This window comes from Cygnus atratus, chromosome 3, assembly GCF_013377495.2.
Source record: "Cygnus atratus isolate AKBS03 ecotype Queensland, Australia chromosome 3, CAtr_DNAZoo_HiC_assembly, whole genome shotgun sequence".
In the NCBI taxonomy this organism is placed as follows: domain Eukaryota; kingdom Metazoa; phylum Chordata; class Aves; order Anseriformes; family Anatidae; genus Cygnus; species Cygnus atratus.
The window spans coordinates 456,906-477,029 of record NC_066364.1 but is presented as its reverse complement, the minus strand read 5'-3'; the positions used below and the strand labels follow the sequence as shown (position 1 = coordinate 477,029).

Here is a 20,124-nt window from a genome sequence, read left to right as displayed (position 1 = left end):
TGTGCCATGGGGTCCCTGTGCCATGGGGTCCCTGTGTCATGGGGATCCCTGTGCCATGGGATCCCTGTGCCATGGGGGTCTCTGTGCCATGGGGATCCCTGTGCCATGGGGTCCCTGTGCCATGGGGTCTCTGTGCCATGGGGTCCCTGGGCCATGGTGTCCCTGTGCCATGGTGTCCCTGTGCCATGGGGTCCCTGTACCATGGGGATCCCTGTGCCATGGGGTCCCTGTGCCATGGGGGTCCCTGTGCCATGGGGTCTCTGTGCCATGGGGTCCCTGGGCCATGGTGTCCCTGTGCCATGGTGTCCCTGTGCCATGGGGTCCCTGTACCATGGGGATCCCTGTGCCATGGGGTCCCTGTGCCATGGGGGTCCCTGTGCCATGGGGTCTCTGTGCCATGGGATCCCTGTGCCATGGGGGTCCCTGTGCCATGGGGTCTCTGTGCCATGGGGGTCCCTGTGCCACGGGGTCCATGTGCCATGGGGTCCCTGTGCCATGCATGGGGTCTCTGTGCCATGGGGTCTCTGTGCCATGGGGGTCCCTGTGCCATTGGGGACCTCATGGTCTGCACATCCAAGCCCCTGCTGGCAGCAGGGACAAGGCCCACGTCCCAGGGGGGTCACGGCACTGCTGCCCCCCCTCCCCGCCGCAGCTGCCCCCCCTGCACCAGGCGCGTGCCCTTGGCCACGGCACATGGCAGCTCGCTGGTGAGCAGCGGCACCGGGCCGGTTTGTGTCCGAGGCTGGTGCCTGCCCTGCCGGGCGCGAGGATCTGTGCCGAGGCTGTCTCTGCTCGGGTTTGGGGAGCACTGGGGTGATTCTGCAGGGTGAACCCGAGCCCACGCAGCCCTGAGGGGACGGGGAGCCAGGCCCCTGCCACCTCGAACCTCTTTGGTGGCTCCATGCAGGCTCTCCCTGGGCGCGTGGCACCTTGCGTGGGGCTGGGACGTGCGGCTGGGGGAAGCTGCGGTGCGGGCTGAGCAGGGGCCTTGTTCCAGGTCCCCAGGGCAGTGAGGTCCCCTGGTTCCTCCTGCACGGAGGGGACGGGGTGCCCTGGGCCGCTTGGCTGGTTTTGGGGTGCGGCTGTGTCGATGGTGTTCGAGGTGCTCTGCATGTCCCTACCCTGGGCAGGGGGCACTGCTCATGGGGGACCCTCACCCCCCAGTCCCCTGGGCGGGGTGGGGGTAGCAGGAGCCAGGCAGAGGGGATGGGGACGAGGCACGGGGGCTCTGCTGCCATCCCCCACCCCATCCCCCCACATTGTCCCGTGCCCGGGGCCACGGCCATTCCCCCTTTGTCCCCTCCATCTGCAACACAAAGGGGCCCTGAGCACGGCCCTGGGCTGCAGCTGGGGGGCACAGCGGGGGGGGGGCAGCAGGCTGGGTGCTGCCAGGGTCCCTCCTGGGGCACCCTGGGCAGGGGGACTTGAGCAGGGCCCGGTGCCATCGCCATCTCTGCGCGCGTTTTTGCTCGGAGCCCGTTAAAAGCTCAGCCCCCGGGACATGGAGCGGTGCCGGGGCAGAGCCGGTGCCGAGCGGTGCCCGCAGCGCAGCCGGAGCCCCCCGGAGCACGCGGGGGCCACGCCGCCACCTCCCACCCCTGGCGCGGGTCCGTGGGTGCGTGGCAGTGGGGGCTCTGCACTGCGGTGCTGCGGGGGGGCTGGGCGCTGGCACGGCCTCAGGGTGTCCTGGCCACGGTGCTGGGGCCGTGCTAGGGCTGGGGGCACCCAGGCAGGAGGATGGAGGCGAGAGCATGGTGCGGAGACGGGGGGCTGTGACCCCACGGGACAGCCGGGGGGCTGTGACCCCATGGGACCGCTGGGGAGCTGCAACCCCACGGGACAGCCGGGGGCTGCGACCCCGCGGGACTGCCGGGGAGTTGCGGCCCCCCCACAGGACACCCCGCTCCAGGGGGACGCGCTGTGGGGTGCCTGGAGCTGCTTTGGGGTGCAGCTCGAGGGGTCATGTTTGGGGACCCCCGGGCTCCCCGGGGACACTCGGGGACACGTGCCGGGGCGGTGCGGCCCGGGCCAGGCCGGTGCTCCAGGAGCCGTGCCGGCGCACGGACCGGGCCAGGGGGTCCCCGAGGGGTCCCAGCCGTGGCGGGGGGGGCGACCCGGGCCGGGGGGTGCCGCCCCCGCCCCCCGCCGGATTCCTGCCGTGCCAGGCCGACCCCCCCGGAGCAGCCCATGCCCGGGGGCCAGGGCCATTCCCCCCTTTGTCCCGCCGCTCTGCAACACAAAGGGGCCGGGTGCGGGGCCGCGGCCGCCGGGACAAAAGGCAGCGCCGAGCGGCGCCGGGGCGGGGAGTCTGCCCCGGCCGCTGCCGAGCCGAGCCGAGCCGAGCCGGGCCGAGCCGAGCCGAGCGGGGACTGCCGCCGCGGGGCTGAGGGACGCTGCTGGTGAGTGGCCGCGGGGTCCCGCTGGGGGGCTGGCACGGCACGGCACGGCACGGCACGGCTCGGGTGGCCGGGGGCAGCCCCGAGCCTGGCTGGGGACCGGGGCCTGTGCAGAGCCTTTGATGCTGGTCGGCCCGGCTCGGCACAGCCCAGCACGGCTCGGCACGGCCCGGCACGGCTCGGCACGGCTCGGCACAGCCCGGCGTTTCCCCGCGGCCGCCCGGTCCGTACCGGGGATGCGGCGCTGGAGCGGGCACGGAACGGGGCAGAGAAGGTGGCGCCGAGCGGGGCCGGGCCGGGCCGAGCCGGGCCGTGCGCCCGGGGGGGACAGGAGACCGAGCCGTGCCGAGCCGAGCCGAGCGGGACCGGACGGGATCGGACCACGGTGAGACAGCCGGGCCGAGCCTTGCCGGTCGGACCGAGCCGGGCCGGACCGCACCGACCCGACCCGTGCCGTGCGGGGCGGGGGCGGGGCGGGCCGTGCCGGGTGCCCCGAGCCGTGCCGTGCCGTGCCGTGCCGCCCCTCCCCCGCAGCCAACCAGCCGGGCCGGCGGGGACCATGTGACCCGGGGTTCCCAGACAAAGAACCGCCGGCCGTGCCCCCGGCAGCCCGGCCCGGCCCGGCTCGGCTCGGTTCGGCACGGCTCGGCCCCGCCGCGGCGCCTGGCCCGCATGGGTAGGTGGGCTGCGCGGGACGGGCGCGGAGGGCGGCGTGGATCGGCCCGGCCCGGATCAGCCCGGCCTGGGACAGTTTGGCACGGCACGGTTTGGCACGGCTTGGCCCGGCCCGGTCCGGTCCAGCCCAGCCCATCTCGGACCGGACCGTCTGAGCTTGCCGTGGCTTGGCCCCGCCGGGTCCATCTCGGCTGAGTTTGGCACGGCTTGGCTAGGCGCAGCTAAAGTTGGCTCGGCTCGGCACGGCTTGGCGCGGCTCGGCCAGGTCGGGCACGGCTGAACTCTGTGCGTCCCGGCTTGGCCAACTTGGTGACACCTGAGCCCGGCGCACAGCTCGGGCATGGCTCCCCCCTGGGATGTCCCCGCACCGGGGCGGGCAGGGGACAGCGGGGACAGGGGGTGCCCGAGGGGTGCTGGCTGTCCCGGGACAGGCGGGCTCTGGGGGGCTCCCAGCCCTCCTGAACGGGTGGAGCTCAGCCCCCTGGATCTTGGGGTGGGGGCCAGGGTGGGACGGGGGTGGGATGGAGACTGGGATGGGGGCATGGGTTGGAGGCGCAGGGCTCCAGGGGCTGGGCACCCTCCTTCTGGTGTCACTGGTGGGCTCCTGAGCCCGTTCCCAGCTCCAGTCCCAGGAAGGCCACGGCTCCGTCAGGGGGATCAACTGGGGCAGGGGCTGGGGGGCTGCTGGCAGCTTTGGGGACGCTCAGGCTGGGGCAGGGGCAGCCCCCCGGGGGGCAGAGCAGGCTCTGGCTCAGGGGCAGCTGCCAGCTCCTTCCTCCGAAGCTCTGCAAGCGCTCCTCCAGCTGTCCCCCCCAGGACTGCAGGGGAAACTGAGGCACGGGGACAAGGGGGAGCACCCAGCAGCACACAGCCCGGGGCTGGGACAGTGGATGATGGTGGGGGGCAGCAGGGCACTGATGGGGGCCTCCACTCATGCTAAGCTGTTGCGATGGAGCCCCCTGCTAAGGGGGCGCCTGGTGGGAGCCTGCCCCGTGGGGTGGGGACAGGAAAGGGATGGGGATGGGATGGGGATGCAGAGGGATGAGGATGTGATGGAGTGGGGATGGGATGGGACAAAGATCTGATGGAATGCGACCAGGATGCAATAGACCGGGGATGGGATGGGGGTGTGATGGGATGGGATGTGGAAGGGGGGGGGCCTGCCCTACCCTGATGCCCCCTCTCCCCCCGCCAGGCGGAGAAGAAGGCGAAGGTGATCGCCGTGATGAACGTGGTGGAGGAGACGCCGCGGGCCGAGCCCCAGAAGGAGGAGGAGGCCAGCCCCCCCGCCTCGCAGCAGCCCACCGACCCCGCCTCGCCCAACGTGGCCACCACGCCTGAGCCTGTGGTGGCCGACGCTGTCGACAAGAACACGTCCAAGTCGGCCGACGACGAGCCCGAGTACGAGGTGAGCGTGCCCCGCGGTGCCCCCCCCTGCAGACCCCTTCCCTCCTCGCCCCCCAGCCCCCGGGTGCAGCCCCCCTGACGCTGCCCCCCCTCCCCGTTCTCTCTCCCGGCGCAGGACGGCCGGGGCTTCGGCATCGGCGAGCTGGTGTGGGGCAAGCTGCGCGGCTTCTCCTGGTGGCCGGGGCGCATCGTCTCCTGGTGGATGACGGGACGGAGCCGGGCGGCCGAGGGCACCCGCTGGGTGATGTGGTTCGGGGACGGCAAGTTCTCGGTGGTAAGTGGCACCCCCGGCTCCGTGCGCGCCTCCCCATTGACCCCCCCCGCATGACGGCCGCATCCCCATCTCCTCCGCAGGTCTGCGTGGAGAAGCTCCTGCCCCTCAGCTCCTTCTCCAGCGCCTTCCACCAGGCCACCTACAACAAGCAGCCCATGTACCGCAAAGCCATCTACGAGGTGCTGCAGGTGAGCGCCGGGGGGCAGCGGGGATGCGGCACCGCGCCGCAGCTGGGGACGGGGCGCTCGGTGCACGTGTGCTGCTGCGCTCCCGGGGGATCCAAGGGGAGCGGGGCTGAGCAAGGCCCCTTCTGGGGGCTCCAAGCAGGGTCCAAGGGGGTGCATCTGGCTCTGCTCCACCCCCCCACGGCACAAAAGCTGCATCCCAGGGAGCACGGGGCATCACTCGAGGGGTGGGCGAGCACCGGGGGGGCTCCCTAGGAAGATGTTGGGGGTGTCTGGGAGTCGCTTGGCCTGGCCAGGGGTCTCGGGGCTGGGGGATCTGGGGGATCAGCATCTCTGGGGTGGCACTGGGGGAGGTTCTGGCCCTCTGGGGTCTCTTGGCAGCTCTGCAAGGTGTCATGGTTTTAGGGGGGGGTCTGCCTGTGTACATCTGGTCGTGGCTGCGCAGGACTGCTGGGGGGGTCCCTGTGGGGGGCAGGGGGTGATGCCGGTGCTCACAATGCAGGTGGCGAGCAGCAGAGCAGGGAAGATCTTCCCGGCGTGCCCCGAGAACGACGAGACGGACACCTCCAAGGTGGTGGAGATCCAGAACAAGCAGATGATCGAGTGGGCGCTGGGAGGCTTCCAGCCGTCTGGCCCCAAGGGCCTGGAGCCCCCCGAGGGTGAGCGGCAGCGGGGATGGGTGCGGGGCCCCAGGCAGAGTGGGAGCGCGGGGACGCCAGGAGCAGTGTCCCCAGGGGACACGGGGCCACTCGGGCAGCCTTGGTGGCAGCTGCGTGGCCAGGAGGAACCTCAGCCACGGGTGGTGGTGGCATTTATAACTGCACCAGTGGCTGCAGCCCCCCGGGGTCCCTCCAGTGGGGGCTCCTTTGGGGCACCGCTGCAATGGCACCAGCTGGGGCAGGCACTGCACAGGGCCGGGGCAGCACAGCCACACGCCGTGCAGAGCCGGGGTGCTACGTCCCCGCACCACGAGGTCCCTGCTCACGGCCCCCGCTTCCCGCAGAGGAGCGCAACCCCTACAAAGAAGTGTACACGGAGATGTGGGTAGAGCCCGAAGCCGCCGCCTACGCACCGCCCCCGCCCGCCAAAAAGCCCAGGAAAAGCACAACGGAGAAGCCCAAGGTCAAGGAGATCATTGACGAGCGCACCCGAGGTACTGCGGCCCCCCCCGGTACCCCCTTCCCCATGGCATGGGGGGCGAGCACCGCGCTGTGTCCTTGGGACCAGGTCCCTTTGCCCCGTTTGGTGCTGCGGGCAGGGGTCCGGGCTGGGGCAGGACCCCCCAAGGCACAGAGGGGCTCCCCCCCGTGCACCCCCACCCTGAGCACCTCTCTCCTCCCCAGAGCGACTCGTCTACGAGGTCCGGCAGAAATGCAGGAACATCGAAGGTGAGCACGGTGTACAGCCTGGGGCTGGGGCACAGCCTGCACCCCCCAGCGGTGGAGGCAGAGGGGCTGGGGGGGCAGGAGAAAGCTGCAGGGGGGCTGCGACCCTCAGCCTTGCAAGCCAAGGGGGGCCACAAACAGCCCCCAGCCCATGGAGGTGGGGGTCCTTGGGGGACGCCACCAGGGTCTGGCGTCTCCAGCATGGGCAGGGGTGAGAAGCAGGGCAACCCCATCTGGCTCTGGGGGTACTGGGGGGGCACAGACCCCCCAGAGTCACCTGCCCCCCCCCCATGACCTCCAGATATCTGCATCTCCTGCGGGAGCCTCAACGTCACCCTGGAGCACCCTCTGTTCATCGGGGGGATGTGCCAAAACTGCAAGGTACGGGGCAGCGGGGGTCCCCCCTCCCCAAAGTGCCCTGTCCCCGTGCCCCCCCTGTGGCCCAGCACAGGGCTTGGGGGGGGGCACACCACGCTGACACCCTCGCTCCCCCCAGAACTGCTTCTTGGAGTGCGCGTACCAGTACGACGACGACGGCTACCAGTCCTACTGCACCATCTGCTGCGGTGGCCGCGAGGTGCTCATGTGCGGCAACAACAACTGCTGCAGGTCGGTGCCGCGGGGGGCCGGGGGTCCCGTGGGGCTGGGCAGCGCAGCAGGTCCCAGTGGGGGGCTGGGGCTCCCCCGGTGTCCCCCAAAGTCCAAGGGGAGGGGGCTGCCATTAGTCCCGTGGGGCGCGGGGCCACGCAGGGGGGACTGTCGCCGCTACGGCACACCGACGTGTGCGCACACCCCTGGCACACCGTGGCTACCAGCGGTGTCCCTGTCCCCACCAGCATCCTGCTGGGGATGGTGCCGGGGGTCCCGGGGCCCCGTCCCCCTGCCCCCAGCCCGTGGCTGATGCACGCCCTGCTCCTGCCCCCCCCAGGTGCTTCTGCGTGGAGTGCGTGGATCTGCTGGTGGGCCCGGGGGCGGCGCAGGCGGCCATCAAGGAGGACCCCTGGAACTGCTACATGTGCGGCCACAAGGGCATCTACGGGCTGCTGCGGCGGCGGGAGGACTGGCCCTCCCGCCTGCAGATGTTCTTCGCCAACAACCACGACCAGGAGTTTGTGAGTGCCCACCGCCCCACCCCTGTCCCGCCGCAGGACCCCCGCTCCCCCGCTTCACGCTCCCCCCGTTGCTTTCAGGACCCACCAAAGGTTTACCCGCCTGTCCCAGCCGAGAAGAGGAAGCCCATCCGCGTGCTCTCGCTCTTCGACGGCATCGCCACAGGTGGGTGGGGGATCCGGGGGTCCCTGTCCTGGCAGCCCCTCAACAGGTCCCACCTCACAGAGGTCGTGGAGAATCAAGGGTTGGCATGTGCTGAGCAGTGCTGCGGGGATGGGATGGGATGGGATGGGACAGGGAGGTGGGATGAGACCCCTCACCTACGCCCCGCTGACCCTGGCCCCACTGCCCGCAGGCCTACTGGTGCTGAAGGACCTGGGCATCCAGGTGGACCGCTACATTGCCTCTGAGGTGTGCGAGGACTCCATCACCGTGGGCATGGTGAGGCACCAGGGCAAGATCATGTACGTCGGGGACGTCCGAAATGTCACCCAGAAACACGTACGTCCTGCCGGCTGCCCCTCTGCAGCTTCCCCTCCCTGTGGGTCTCCCCGGGGATGGGGGCAACCCATCCCGCTGGCCTCGCATCCCACCACTCATCCCTGTCCCCTCCGACACGGGACCTGTGCCCCGTGGTCCCTTGTCCCATCCCTCCCCGCACACCGGGGAGCTGGCAGCATCCCTTCCACCGGGGCTCACCGGCACGGCCGCTCCATCCCATCGCGTCGTGACAGCCCCGTGTCCCGGGGCTTCCCCTGGCACCGCTGTGCCGTGCCCGGAGCAGGTGGACGCGGTGCCCTGGCTCACCCCGCCGTGTATTTTCCCTTGCAGATACAGGAGTGGGGCCCGTTCGACCTGGTAATAGGGGGCAGCCCCTGCAACGACCTCTCCATCGTCAACCCGGCCAGGAAGGGGCTGTACGGTGGGTGTCCCCTCGCTGCTGCCGCTGCAAAACCACCAGCACTGGCTGCCCCCCTGACACCATCCCTCTCTCTCTCCTGCCCAGAGGGCACCGGGCGCCTCTTCTTCGAGTTTTACCGCCTCCTGCACGAAGCCCGGCCCAAGGAGGGCGACGACCGGCCCTTCTTCTGGCTCTTCGAGAATGTGGTGGCCATGGGGGTGAGCGACAAAAGGGACATCTCGCGCTTCCTCGAGGTGAGTGCCGGGGTGGGAGCGTGGCAGGCACCTCCCCATGTCACTGCCGCTGTCCCCTCGGGACCCGGCCTGCAGGGGCACCCTGGGGCCCCGCAGAGCCCCCGGTGACCCCCGGCCTCTCCTCGCTCTGGCAGTCCAACCCCGTCATGATCGATGCCAAAGAAGTGTCTGCGGCACACAGGGCGCGGTACTTCTGGGGAAACCTTCCCGGTATGAACAGGTTGGTGAGAGCGCCCCGTCTGCGTGCTTGCCCGGTGCGGTGGGGGCTCCCCAAAGGGCCTGGGCCTGGCCCCGGTGTGGCCGCGGCTCCGCGGTTGCACGGCCGTGGCTCCACGGTTGCAGCCCTCCTGGCACCGTCCCCGCGGGCAGCGGTGCGGCCGTGCCCTGCTCGCTGTGCAGGAGCAGCAGCATGCCCCAAAATCCCAGAGCTGCTCCCTCTGCTCGTGAGGCAGCACGGGGCTGGCCCCCAGCATCTATTCCAGCACGTGTATCCTCTGCATCTCATTGCCCCCTCCGAACAGCCCCCAGATGGCTGCAGCCACCCCCCCCCCAAACCCCTCTTGGGGAGCCACCGCGTGGGGACACGGGGATGCGGCGCTGCCACCCCACGCCGACCCCCTCTCTCCCTCCAGGCCGCTGGCATCCACAGTCAACGATAAGCTGGAACTCCAGGAGTGCCTGGAGCACGGCAGGATAGCCAAGGTCAGCCCCGGGGGGGTACGTGGGGGGGTCCTCGCCCTGCCAGGACCCCCCGGGTTGCAGGGAGGGGTGCGGGGGGGCAGCGGTGGCATTGCCCACCCGGGGTTCAGCAGCGTCTCCGCGGGGAGCGCTCCGGCTCCACCTGCCCGCGGTGCGCCCCCGGTGCCGGCAGCATGACGAGCCTGTGCCTCTTGCAGTTCAGCAAGGTGCGAACTATCACCACTCGCTCCAACTCCATCAAGCAGGGCAAAGACCAGCATTTCCCCGTCTTCATGAACGAGAAGGAGGACATCCTGTGGTGCACGGAGATGGAGAGGTACTGGGGCCGGGGGGGCTGGATGGGGACCGTGATGGGGAGACGCGGGGCTGGGGGCAGCTGCTGACCGCACGGTCCTCGCGGCGCTCGGGCTGCTCGGCTGGATGCTCGGTGGCACAGCTTCACGTGCCAAGTCGCCGCCGCGCATGGGACCTCGCCGGAGGCCACCAACGCCCCCCGCCCTCCATCCGCTCCTGGCTGAGCCCCGCCGTGTCCCCGCAGGGTCTTCGGCTTCCCGGTGCATTACACGGACGTGTCCAACATGAGCCGCCTGGCCCGGCAGAGACTGCTCGGCAGATCGTGGAGCGTGCCGGTGATCCGCCACCTCTTTGCTCCCCTGAAGGAATACTTTGCCTGCGTTTAAGAGAGACGGACAGGAACTGGTAACACAGAGCGCGTCAGAAACAAAACCATCCACGCCAAGAGAAGTGAAAACACGGAATGAGAGAAGAGTCAGCACCCAGAAGAGAGACGGGATTTTGCAGCCCGACGGGAACCCGGCACACGTCTCCCCGAGCGAAAGGGTTCGGTGTCCTCTCCTGAATTTCCAATGTTCAGCTTTTAGCCTATTTAAAAAAAAACAACAAAAAAAAAACAACAAAAAACGACAAAAAAGAAAGAAAAAAAAAGAAAACAAAAAAACAAAAAACCAAAACCATTTTTTTTTGGGTAACCTTTTAGTTTTCCGCTCTTTTCTGGCTGGGTTTTTCTGTTAGTTTGGTTTCTGCTTCTCGGAGCAGCGGGCGAGACGCGGCGCTGTCGCCAGCCCTGCTCTCGGAGGAGGGGAAACGGCCGCGGGAAAGCCCAGCCGGGAGAGGCGGAGGCGAGGGAGACGGGACCGGGACCGGGACCGCGCCGTCCGCCCGGCGCTCCCAGCTCGCCACGAGCTCGCGCGGGGCCGCGGGCCCGGCTCGGGAGCACAACGCAGGGAGGCGCTCGGCCAGCTCCGCAACCGACTGAGCCTCACTCTTTTCCACCAGCACCATGCACTGGTGATATGGAGCAAAACCAACTGGCAGGGAAGCCAAGAACACACACACCACAACACACACCTTTTCTACAGTATTTTGGGTGCCTACCACACAGGAAACCTTGAAGAAAGCAAACCCTAGAAGCCGCTGTTACCTCTTGTTTACAGTTTATATATATATGATAGATATGAGATATAGATATATATATATATAAAAGGTACTGTTACTACTGTACAACCTGACTTCATAATGGTGCTTTTAAACAGCGGGGTGAGTCAAGACATCAGCTTCCATGTTGCCTTACGTGCCAGGCCTTTCCGGAGCTGCGCGGGAGGGGGCCGGGGCGGCCGGCGGGGCCGGGGCGGGAAGCCCCCACCCCGAGTCATGCAATAACCTTTTTCTGTCCCAAAAGGAAGCGCCTCCCTCGGCGGCCGCCCGGCCCGACGTACTGGTGCTGTTCTGCGTACGTGGCCCTGAGGGTGCTGAGGTCCGGGACGCGCCGGCGCGGAGGCAGGCAGGGACGCAGGCGGAGCGGGGCCGGAGCGGGGCCGGGCAGCTCCGGCAGCGGGGCGGCCGCGGGGGCTCGGACCCTGGTGCTAACGCCCGCGGGTGCGCGGCCGGGACAGGCGGCGGAGAAACGCGGCGGGGCCGGGACGGGGCAGGAGCCTCTGCCACGGCCCCCGGGAGCCGTTCTTTCAGAGCGTGTTTTCGGAGCGATCCTCTCTGGCCGCTCCCTGCAGCCCCTCGGTGGGCACCCTGTGCACGGGGCACGGCCGGGCGCTGCGCGGCGGTGACGGTGGTGGTGGCGGTGGCGAGGGCAGGCAGCCGTGGCCGCAGGGGCCGGGAGCCGTGGTGCATGCAGGCAGGGCGCGGGCAGGTGCTGGCGGTGCTGTGGATGGTGCTACTTGTCTGGCAGCTGTAGGTGCTGCGGCACGGCAGCGGGGTCCGGCTCGGGGTGCAGGTGCGTGCCCAGCCCAGGCTCGGGGGGGCCGGATCCAGTGTTCTGAGGGAGAGGGGCTCCGCCAGGGGAGCGCAGGGACTGGTGCTAAGGCGCGGGGAGGCTCGGAGAGGTCTCCGGCCCCGTCGCCGTCTCTTCCTGTAACTGTGAAAGGCGCCGGGGGGGCCCGTGCGTGGGGGGCAGGGGCCAGGCCGCCCATCCCCTGGGACCCCCCTGGCCGCCGCTGGAGGGCCGCCGGCAGCTCGGTGCGGGGTGCTGGCTAATTCGCAGCGAGCCGCGCTGGTGGTGAGCGGGCACCCGTGGGTGCCGTGGGGTGCTCAGAGAGGTGCTAGGACCGACAGCGGTGGGGGCAGGTGGGGGGCGCCCCGGCCCCCCCCCAGCTCCCTCCACATGGTGCTAGGAGGGGCTCCTGGGCCCCTGTGTTGGTGTGTGGCGGCAGGCGCGGGTGGCACCAGGCTCAGATGCTCTGCAGGGCACCGCGGCTGTGGGTGGGGGCAGGCAGGATGTGGCCCCCTCCAGCCCTGGGGTCTGAGCTGTGGCCGTGGGCTCCAGCTTGGCCCCAGGGCTGGGTCCCACACGGCCCCACAGCATGGGGCGAGTCTCGCATGGGTCTGCTGCACCGCCGCAGGCCCTGCGTGGTGCTGGGTGTGAGTCCTGCACGGCCCTGCAGCGCTGGGTGCAGGTGCTGCGGTGCCCTGCAGCTCCATTTGCAGGTGCTGCTTGGTGCCGCGCACATCCCGCAGCCCCAGCTGTGAGCGGCACAGCCCTGCAGTGCTGCCTGCTGCTCCCACAGGGCCCACGGCAGCGGGTGGGAGCGCTACACGGCCTTGCAGTGCTGGGTGCGAGTGCTGCACAGCCCTGCAGCACCATTGGCGAGCCTTGCACGGCCCTGCAGCACTGCCTGCAGGTCCTGCACGGCCCTGCAGCACGGGGTGCAAACCTTGCACGGCCCCGTAGCACTGTTTGCCCGTCCTGCATCGCGCTACAGAACGAGGTGCGAGCCTTGCGTGGCCCTGCAGCGCTGTTTGCGGGTCCCACGCAGCCCTGCAGCACGGGGCGCGCACTTGGCACGGCCCTACAGCGCTGCTTTCAGCTCCTGCACGGCCCTGCAGCGCCAGGCGCAAGCCTTGCTCGGCCCTGCAGCGATGTCTGCAGGTTGTGCGGCACCGGCAGCAAGCCTTGCACGGCCCTGCAGTACCGGGCACGAGCCCCGTGTGCCCTGGCAGCGCCGCTCGTGGGTCCCCCCAGACCCTGCGGCGCGTTCCGTGGGACCCGCTCACCCCACAGCACCTCCTGTGGGTCCGGTCCCCGGTGCAGCACCGAGCACAAGTCGCATGCAGCTCCCGGCCCCGCCGCCGCACGGGGGCTCCTCCGCCCACCCCAGGCGCCCGTGCCTGGGCCGCCCGGGCTGGGCAGAGGGGCCGGGGCCGGTGCCGGTGCCGGCGGGAAGCAGGTTCCTGCCGCGGCACAACTGGAAGGCGCCGGGGCTGCTCGGGGCACCGGCACCCCTGCGGCAGCCGCAGGGTCTCTGTGGGACCGTGGGGATGCGTGGGGAAAGAGTTCAGTTTTTAACGTACCCGACTCACGTCTTTTTTTAAAACAAACAGACAAATTTTGTTGCACAGCCCTAGATTTAAACAGTTAAAAATAAAAAAATAAAAAAATAAAGCCTAAATTCCTTAAGATCTGCCGAGGGAGTAGGTGACAAACACGGTGCTAAAACATTTTATTAAAAATATATATTGTTAAATTAAGTCTGCTGTCTGGACAATGACTGTTTGTTTTGTTTTCTTGTAGTGGAGTTTCAAAGAGCACTATTATTTTACTCTTATATATTATTATTAAAAAAAAAGAAAAAACAAAAAGGCATTTTAACTTTGTACTTGAAAACTAAATGAGAGATTTCATGTGTTTTAGCCTAGACATTGAAGTAGCTGATGCTTAACTATTTGTGGGGAATCATGTACTCATACCGAGGAATAAACGCGTAGAGTTTGGGAACCCTCCTCTCCTATGATTTGGCTCAGCCCGCGCCCGACGCCACATTCCCGGCCGCGCCGCCCGGCCCCCAGCTGCTGTTCCTCCTTTTCATTTTCTCCTTTTCTCTCTCTCGGTTCGTTCCTTTTGTTTTTTGTTGTTTTGTTTTTTTAGGGTCGCTTCTCTATTTATTGACGATAATACTGTACATTTCACCGTATGGTTCTGGCCCGCGGCGGGCTTGCCCGGCACTCTGTTGTATCTGTGTAAGTATTGCTCGTGACATAGCTGTTATGAACTAATTAAAAGGTCAATGCGTGCAGCAGATGTAGAAAGTCTGTCCGTTCCGCTTTCATCCCATCTTCCTTTTTTTTTTTCTTTGGTGCCCAGAAGAGTATCATAAAGACAAGCTCCTTTCTAATGTACTTGTGCTGGAGAACACTTGAATAAATGTACTGTTTTTGTGCAAAAAAAAAAAAAAAGAGAAAAAAAAGAGGAAAAAAAAAAAGAGAAAAAAAAAAAACATCTTCCTCTGGTCCTGTGCTTTGTGTCCTGCCGGCACCTGCGCGCGTCCCCATGCACGGGGGGTCCTGGGGGTAGTGGGTTTCCAGGGGTGATGGGGTCTCAGTGGGTGATGGGGTCTCAAGGTGGTGGGGTCCCGGGGCTGGGGGCTGAGCCCAGCTCCCATGGGGAGGCCACGAGGGGGGATTTGCCCTCCCAGCACTGAGACGTGGGATGCCAAGTGGTGCCCTGCACGGCTGCCCCGCACCCTGGGGCAGTAAGTGGTGTGCCATGGCACCTGCCTCGGCTTCCTCTGCAGGTGGGACAGGGTGGGGATGGGGGTGGGGTGGGGTTGGGATGGATGGGATGGGATGGGATGGGGTGGGGGGGGGTGGGATTGCTGAGTGCAACCTCAGTAACCCTGCAGATGAAACCAAGTTACGGGAAGTGTTGATGTGGCGGCACTGGGCTAAACTGGGCTGTACTGGAGCACTGTGCCTGGCTGTGGGCTCCCCAGCCCCAGAGGGACACGGAGCTGCCGGAGCACACCCAGGAGGGCTACGGAGGTGCTGAGGGGCCTGGAGCAGCCGCAGGACGAGGCCGGGCTGAGAGAGCCGGGCCTGGTCAGCCTCAGGTGGGCACAGCCACCCGAGGGGAGGCTGCCGGGAGCACGGCACCAGGCTCTGCCCGGCGCTGCCCAGCGGCAGGACGAGAGGCAGCGGGCACCAAACGGAGCCCGGGGTGACCCTGCTGGGCTGGGGTGGGACCATGGACCCCCAGAGCCCCCTGCCAGCTCCGGCTGCTATGGGAGTCTGTGAAACTCATCTCACGGATCTAAAATATGCTTCATTGGGCTAAAATGGGCTTCGCGGGGCTAAATTGGGCTGCAGTGGGCTAAACTGGGTTAAATGGGCAAAAATGGGCTAAAGTGGGAAGCACTGGGCAAAATTGGGCTGCAGTGGGTTACAGTGGGCTAAACAGGGCTACACTGGGCTGCACTGGGCTAAACTGGGCTCAGTGGGACCTGTTATACTGGACTGCATTGGGCTGCACTGGGCCAAACTGGGCTTACTTGGCTCTGTTGTAATGGGCTCTATTGGGCTAAACTGGGCAAAGCTGGGCTAAACTAGGCTAATTGGAACTGAGCTGGGCTGCACTGGGCCAAACTGGGCTGCAGTGGGCTAAATTGGGCTCTACTGGGCTGAAATGGGCAACACTGGGCTAAATTGGGCTGCAGTGGGCTAAACGGGGCTCCACTGGCCTCACCCAGGCTCAATGGGACCTGTTATACTGGGTTGCAGTGGGCTGCACCAGGCTAAATTGTGCTTTTTTGGCTCTGCTATACTGGGCTGCACTGGACTAAACTGGGCCATACTAGGCTAATCGGGGTTGTGCTGGGCTGCACTGGGCTAAATTGGGCTGCAGTGGGCTAAGCTGGGCTCCACTGGGGTAAAACGGGCAGCAATGGGCTAAATGGGGCTGCACTGGGCTACACTGTGCTCTGCTCGGCTGCTCTGGGCTCCATTGGACCTGTTATATTGGGTGGCAGTGGGCTGCACTGGGCCAAAATGGGCCTACTTGGCTCTGTTATAATGGGTTCTACTGGGCTGCACTTGGCTGAACTAGGCTAATCAGGGCTGGAATGGGCTGCACTGGGCTAAATCGGGCTGCAGTGGGCTAAACTGGGCAAAACTGGGCTAAAGTGGGCTTCACTGGGTTAAATTGGGCTGCAGTGGGTTACAGTGGGCTAAACAGGGCTGCACTGGGCTAAACTGGACTGAGCTGGACCTGTGATACTGGGCTGTAGTGGGCTGTACCAGGCTAAATTGGGCTTACTTGGTTCTGTTTTTATGGGCTCTACTGGGCTAAAATGGGCTAAATTGGGCTTACTTGGCTGTGTTACAATGCGCTCTCCTGGGCTGCACTGGGCTAAACTGTGCTAAACTACACTAATTGGGGCTGAGCTGGGCTGTACTGGGTCAAATTGGGCTGCAGTGGGCTAAACTGGGCTCTACTGGGATAAAATAGGCAGCACTGGGCTAAATTGGGCTGCACTGGGCTACACTGGGCTCCATTGGACCTATTATACTGTGCTGCACCATTTATTATACTGTGCTTGCTTAGCTCTGTTATAATGGGCTCTACTGGGCTGCACGGGGCTAAACTGGGCCAAACTAGGCTAATTGGGGTTGTGCTGGGCTGCGCTGGGCCAAATTGGGCTGTAGTGGGCTAAACTGCGCCCCACTGAGATAAAATGAGCAGCACTGGGCTCCACTGGGCTAAACAAGGCCCCACTGGGCTGCACTGGGCTCAACTGGGCTCAATGGGACCTGTTATACTGTGCTGCAGTGGAGTACACTGGGCCAAATTGGGCTTTTTGGGCTCTGTTATAAGGGGTTTTACTGGGCTAAACTGGGCTAAACTTGGCTTATCGAGGCTGGGCTGGGCTGCACTGGGCTAAATTGGGCTGCAGTGGGCTGCACTGGGCTCTACTGGGCTAAATTGGGTAGCACTGGGCTAAATTTGGCTTATGTGGGCTTAACTGGGCTGCACTGGGCTAAACTGGGAAGCACTCAGCTAAAGTTAGCTGCAGTGGGCTCCAGTGGTCTGCACTGGGCTCAACTGGGCTCATTTGGATCTGTTATAATGGGCTGCACTGGGCTGCACCCAGCTAAACTGGGCTTATTTGGTTCTGTTATAATGGGCTCTACTGGGCTAAACTAGGCTAAACTGGGCCAAACTGGGGCTGTGCTGGGCTGCACTGGTTAAATTGGGCTGCAGTGGGCTAAACTGGGCTAAAATTGGCTTAAATGGGCAGCACTGGGCTAAATGAGGCTGCACTGGGCTCAATGGGACCTATTATACTGGGCTGCACCAGGCTAAATTGGGATTTCTTCGCTCTGTTATAATGGGCTTTATTGGGCTAAACTGGGCTAAACCTGGCTAATCAGGGCTGGGCTGGGCTGGGCTGGGCTGTGCTGCACTGGGAAAAGAGGGCTGCAGTGGGCTGCACTGGGCTAAATTGAGCTGCACTGGGTAAAACAGGGCTCCACTGGGCTAAACTACACTCCGCGGCCTCATCCAGGCTAAACGGGTCTAAGCTATGCTAATTGGGGCTGTGCTGGGCTGCACTGGGCCAAATTGGGGTGCAGTGGGCTCTGCTGGGCTAAAATGTGCAACACTGGGCTAAATTGGACTGCAGTGGGCTCCACTGGGCTCAACTGGACCTGTTATACTGGGCTGCAGTGGGCTGCACCAGGCTAAATTGGGCTTACTTGGCTCTGTTATAATGGGCTCTACTGGGCTACACTGGGCATAGCTATGCTAATCGGGGCTGGGCTGGGCTGCACTGGGATAAATTGGGCTGAGGTGGGCGCCGTTAGGCTAAACTGGGCTCTGCTCAGCTGAAAATGGGCAGCACTGGCCTTTACTGGGCTAAACATGGCTCCACTGGGCTGTACTGGGCTCAACTGGACCTGTTATACTGGGCGGCGCTGGGCTATATCTGGCTTGCTTAGCTCTGTTACAATGGGCTCTACTGGGCTGCACTGGGCTAAACTGGGCCTAACTAGGCTAATCGAGGTTGTGCTGGGCTGCACTGGGCTAAATTGGGCTGCAGTGGGCTAAGCTGGGCTCCACTGGGACAAAATGGGCAGTACTGGGCAAAATTGGGCTGCAGTCAGCTAAACTGGGCTCCACTGGGATAAAATGGGCAGCACTGGGCTAAATTGGGCTGCAGTGGGACAAACTGGGCTCTGCTGGGCTAAAAATAGGCAGCAGTGCGCTCAGTTGGACCTGTTATTCTGGGCTCCATTGGGCTATATTGGGCTTACTTGGCTCTGTTATAATGGGCTCTACTAGGCTGTACTGGGCTAAATTGGGCCAAATTTGGGCTGTGCTGGGCTGCACTGGGTTAAATCGGGCTTCAGTGGACTAAACTGGGCAAAAATGGACTCCACCAGGCAGCACTGAGCTAAATGGGGCTTCACTGGGGTAAACAGGGCTGTACTGGGCTCAGCTGGGCTCAACTGAACTTGTTATACTGGGCTGTAGTGGGCTGCACCGGGCTAAATTGGGTTTACTTGGCTCTGTTATAATGGGCTCAACTGGGCTAAACTAGGTTAATCAGGGCTGGGCTGGACTGCACTAGGAAAAGAGAGCTGCAGTGGGCTATACTGAGCTAAACTGAGCTCCATTAGGCTAAACTGTCATGCACCGGGTGAAACAGGGCTCTGCTGGGCGAAACTGGGCTCTGATGGGCTTAACTGGGCTCTACTGAGGTTAATGGGGCTAAATTAGGCTAATTGGGGCTGTTCTGGGCTGCAGTAAACAGCCAGAAACTGGGATACACTGGGCTGTACTGGGCTCAACAGGGCTCAGTTGGACCTGTTATACTGGGCTGCAGTGGACTACACCAGGCAAAATTGGGCTTACTTGGCTCTGTTATAATGGGCTCTGTCGGGCTAAATGGGGCTATGCTGGGCTGCACTGGGCTAAACCGGGCTCAGCTGAGCTAAAATGGGCAACACTGGGCTAAATTGGGCTGCAGGGGGCTAAACTGGGCTAAAATGGCCTAAAGTGGGTAGCACTGAGCAAAATTGGACCACAATGGGATATAGTGGGCTAAACAGGACTCCACTGGGCTGCACTGGACTAAACTGGGCTCAATTGGACCTGTTATACTGGGCTTCAGTGGGCTGCAATGGGCTAAACTGGGCTTACTTGGCTCTTTTATAATGGGCTCTACTGGGCTAAGCTGGGCTAAACTAGGCTAAACGGGGCTAAACTAGGCTAATTGGGGCTGTGATGGGCTGCACTGGTCCAATTTGGGCTGCAGTGGGCTCCGCTGGGCTGAACTGGGCTCCAGTGGTCTAAAATGGGCTGCACTGGACTTACCTGTGCTCCACTGGGCTAAATTGGGCTACACAGAGCTAAACGGGGTTCCAGTGGGCCACAATGGGCTGCACTGGGCAAAACTGGGCTGCACTGGGCTGCATTGGCCCTGTTATGCTGGGCTGGGCTAACATGGGCTGCACTGGGCTAAATGGGGCTGTGCTGGGTTATGTTTGTGTCAAGTGTGTTGCAGTGCGCTGCACTGGGCCAAACTGGGCTTTGCTGGGCTAGACTGGGTTGTACCTGTCTCCGCTTGGCTTTACTGGGCTCTAATGGGTCGTGCTGGGCTCTTATAAGGGGTTGTACTGGGTGCACGGGGCTGCACTGTTACACACTGGGAGGCGCTGGGTTTTAACGGGGGGCACTGGGTGTTACTGGGAGGCGCTGGGGGTCACTGGGAGGTGCCGAGGCCTGGCCGCGCTGCCCCCCGCCTTTGTGCCGGGTCCCGTCACCACGGCAACACCGCGCAGGTGGCGGCCGATGGGCGGGGCCCGCGCCGCCGGCCCCGCCCCCTGCACCTGTCAGTCAGGCCGCGCGCAGCCTACCCTGCTGGCTGCCCGCCCCGCCCCCCCGTGGGGCAGAAGGGCGGCGATTGGCCGAGGCCTTGCCCAGGGCCCGCCCCCTGCCGTGCAGGTTTGTGTGAGAGGCGATCGCGGACGGGGAGCGCACCGGGTGCAGCCGGGGCCGGAGCGGAGCGGAGCGGGAGGTACCGGCGGGGCGGGGCGGCACGGGCCGGGCCGGGCCGGGCCGGGCGGGCCGGGCTGGGATATGACGTTCCGGCTCCTGTAGGGGCTGTCGTGTCGCCGCCGTATCGCGACGGGCGGGACTATCGCGACAGGTGCGCGTATCGCGACGGGGCGGGAGTGTCGCGACAGGCCGCGGCGGGTCCTCCCTCCCTCCCCCCGCGGCGCTCGGCGGGCAGAAAGCCCGCGTGTGTCGCGCCCCGCCCGCTCCCCGCGGGTCGCCGGTCGCGACAGGGCCGCGGTGTCGCGACAGCGCGAAGGGCTGGGCCGGCCGGGGTGCGGCAGCGCGGCCCGCCCCCGCCCCAGCGCGGCCCCCGGGCGGCGCCGTGTCGCGACAGGGCGCGGAGCAGCAGCAGGTGCGCGGGGCGCGGCGCATCCCGGCCGGGCCGCGGGGGGCCGCGGCGGGGGCGGGCGGGCCCGGCCCCATTGTTCCGCGGGGCGCTCCCGGGCGGCCCCGCCCCGCCCGGTGCCGCCTTTGT

The 20,124-nt window shown here is 65.3% G+C and overlaps 1 protein-coding gene across 3 annotated transcripts; it reads left to right on the top strand.

The window, feature by feature from the left end:
• The first annotated feature begins 2,964 nt into the window (after positions 1-2,964).
• On the top strand, positions 2,965-10,923 carry DNMT3A (DNA methyltransferase 3 alpha). 3 transcript variants are annotated; one of them, XM_035568314.2, is made up of 18 exons: positions 2,965-3,072; positions 4,267-4,479; positions 4,594-4,752; positions 4,833-4,940; positions 5,440-5,596; positions 5,941-6,090; positions 6,281-6,325; positions 6,624-6,703; positions 6,819-6,931; positions 7,251-7,434; positions 7,513-7,597; positions 7,788-7,933; positions 8,264-8,354; positions 8,439-8,587; positions 8,722-8,807; positions 9,220-9,289; positions 9,484-9,602; positions 9,825-10,915. In XM_035568314.2, exons 2-18 carry the CDS (start codon positions 4,297-4,299, stop codon positions 9,964-9,966), a joined length of 2,067 nt encoding a protein of 688 aa, XP_035424207.1. In that variant the 5' UTR covers positions 2,965-3,072; positions 4,267-4,296; the 3' UTR covers positions 9,967-10,915. The 3 variants fall into 3 exon arrangements, with proteins under 3 accessions (XP_035424207.1, XP_050566080.1, XP_050566081.1); XM_050710123.1 differs by having other exon boundaries at positions 2,971-3,072; positions 8,264-8,587; positions 9,825-10,923; XM_050710124.1 differs by having other exon boundaries at positions 2,971-3,072; positions 7,251-7,597; positions 9,825-10,921.
• The last annotated feature ends 9,201 nt before the right edge of the window (positions 10,924-20,124 follow it).

Bases quoted from the DNA above. Each gene is read 5' to 3' on its own strand.
- DNMT3A (XM_050710123.1), top strand. From the start codon at position 4,297: ATGAACGTGGTGGAGGAGACGCCGCGGGCCGAGCCCCAGAAGGAGGAG. The intron at 6,091-6,280 runs GTACTGCGGCCC...TCTCCTCCCCAG, and splicing joins CATTGACGAGCGCACCCGAG to AGCGACTCGTCTACGAGGTC. The intron at 6,932-7,250 runs GTCGGTGCCGCG...TGCCCCCCCCAG, and splicing joins GGCAACAACAACTGCTGCAG to GTGCTTCTGCGTGGAGTGCG.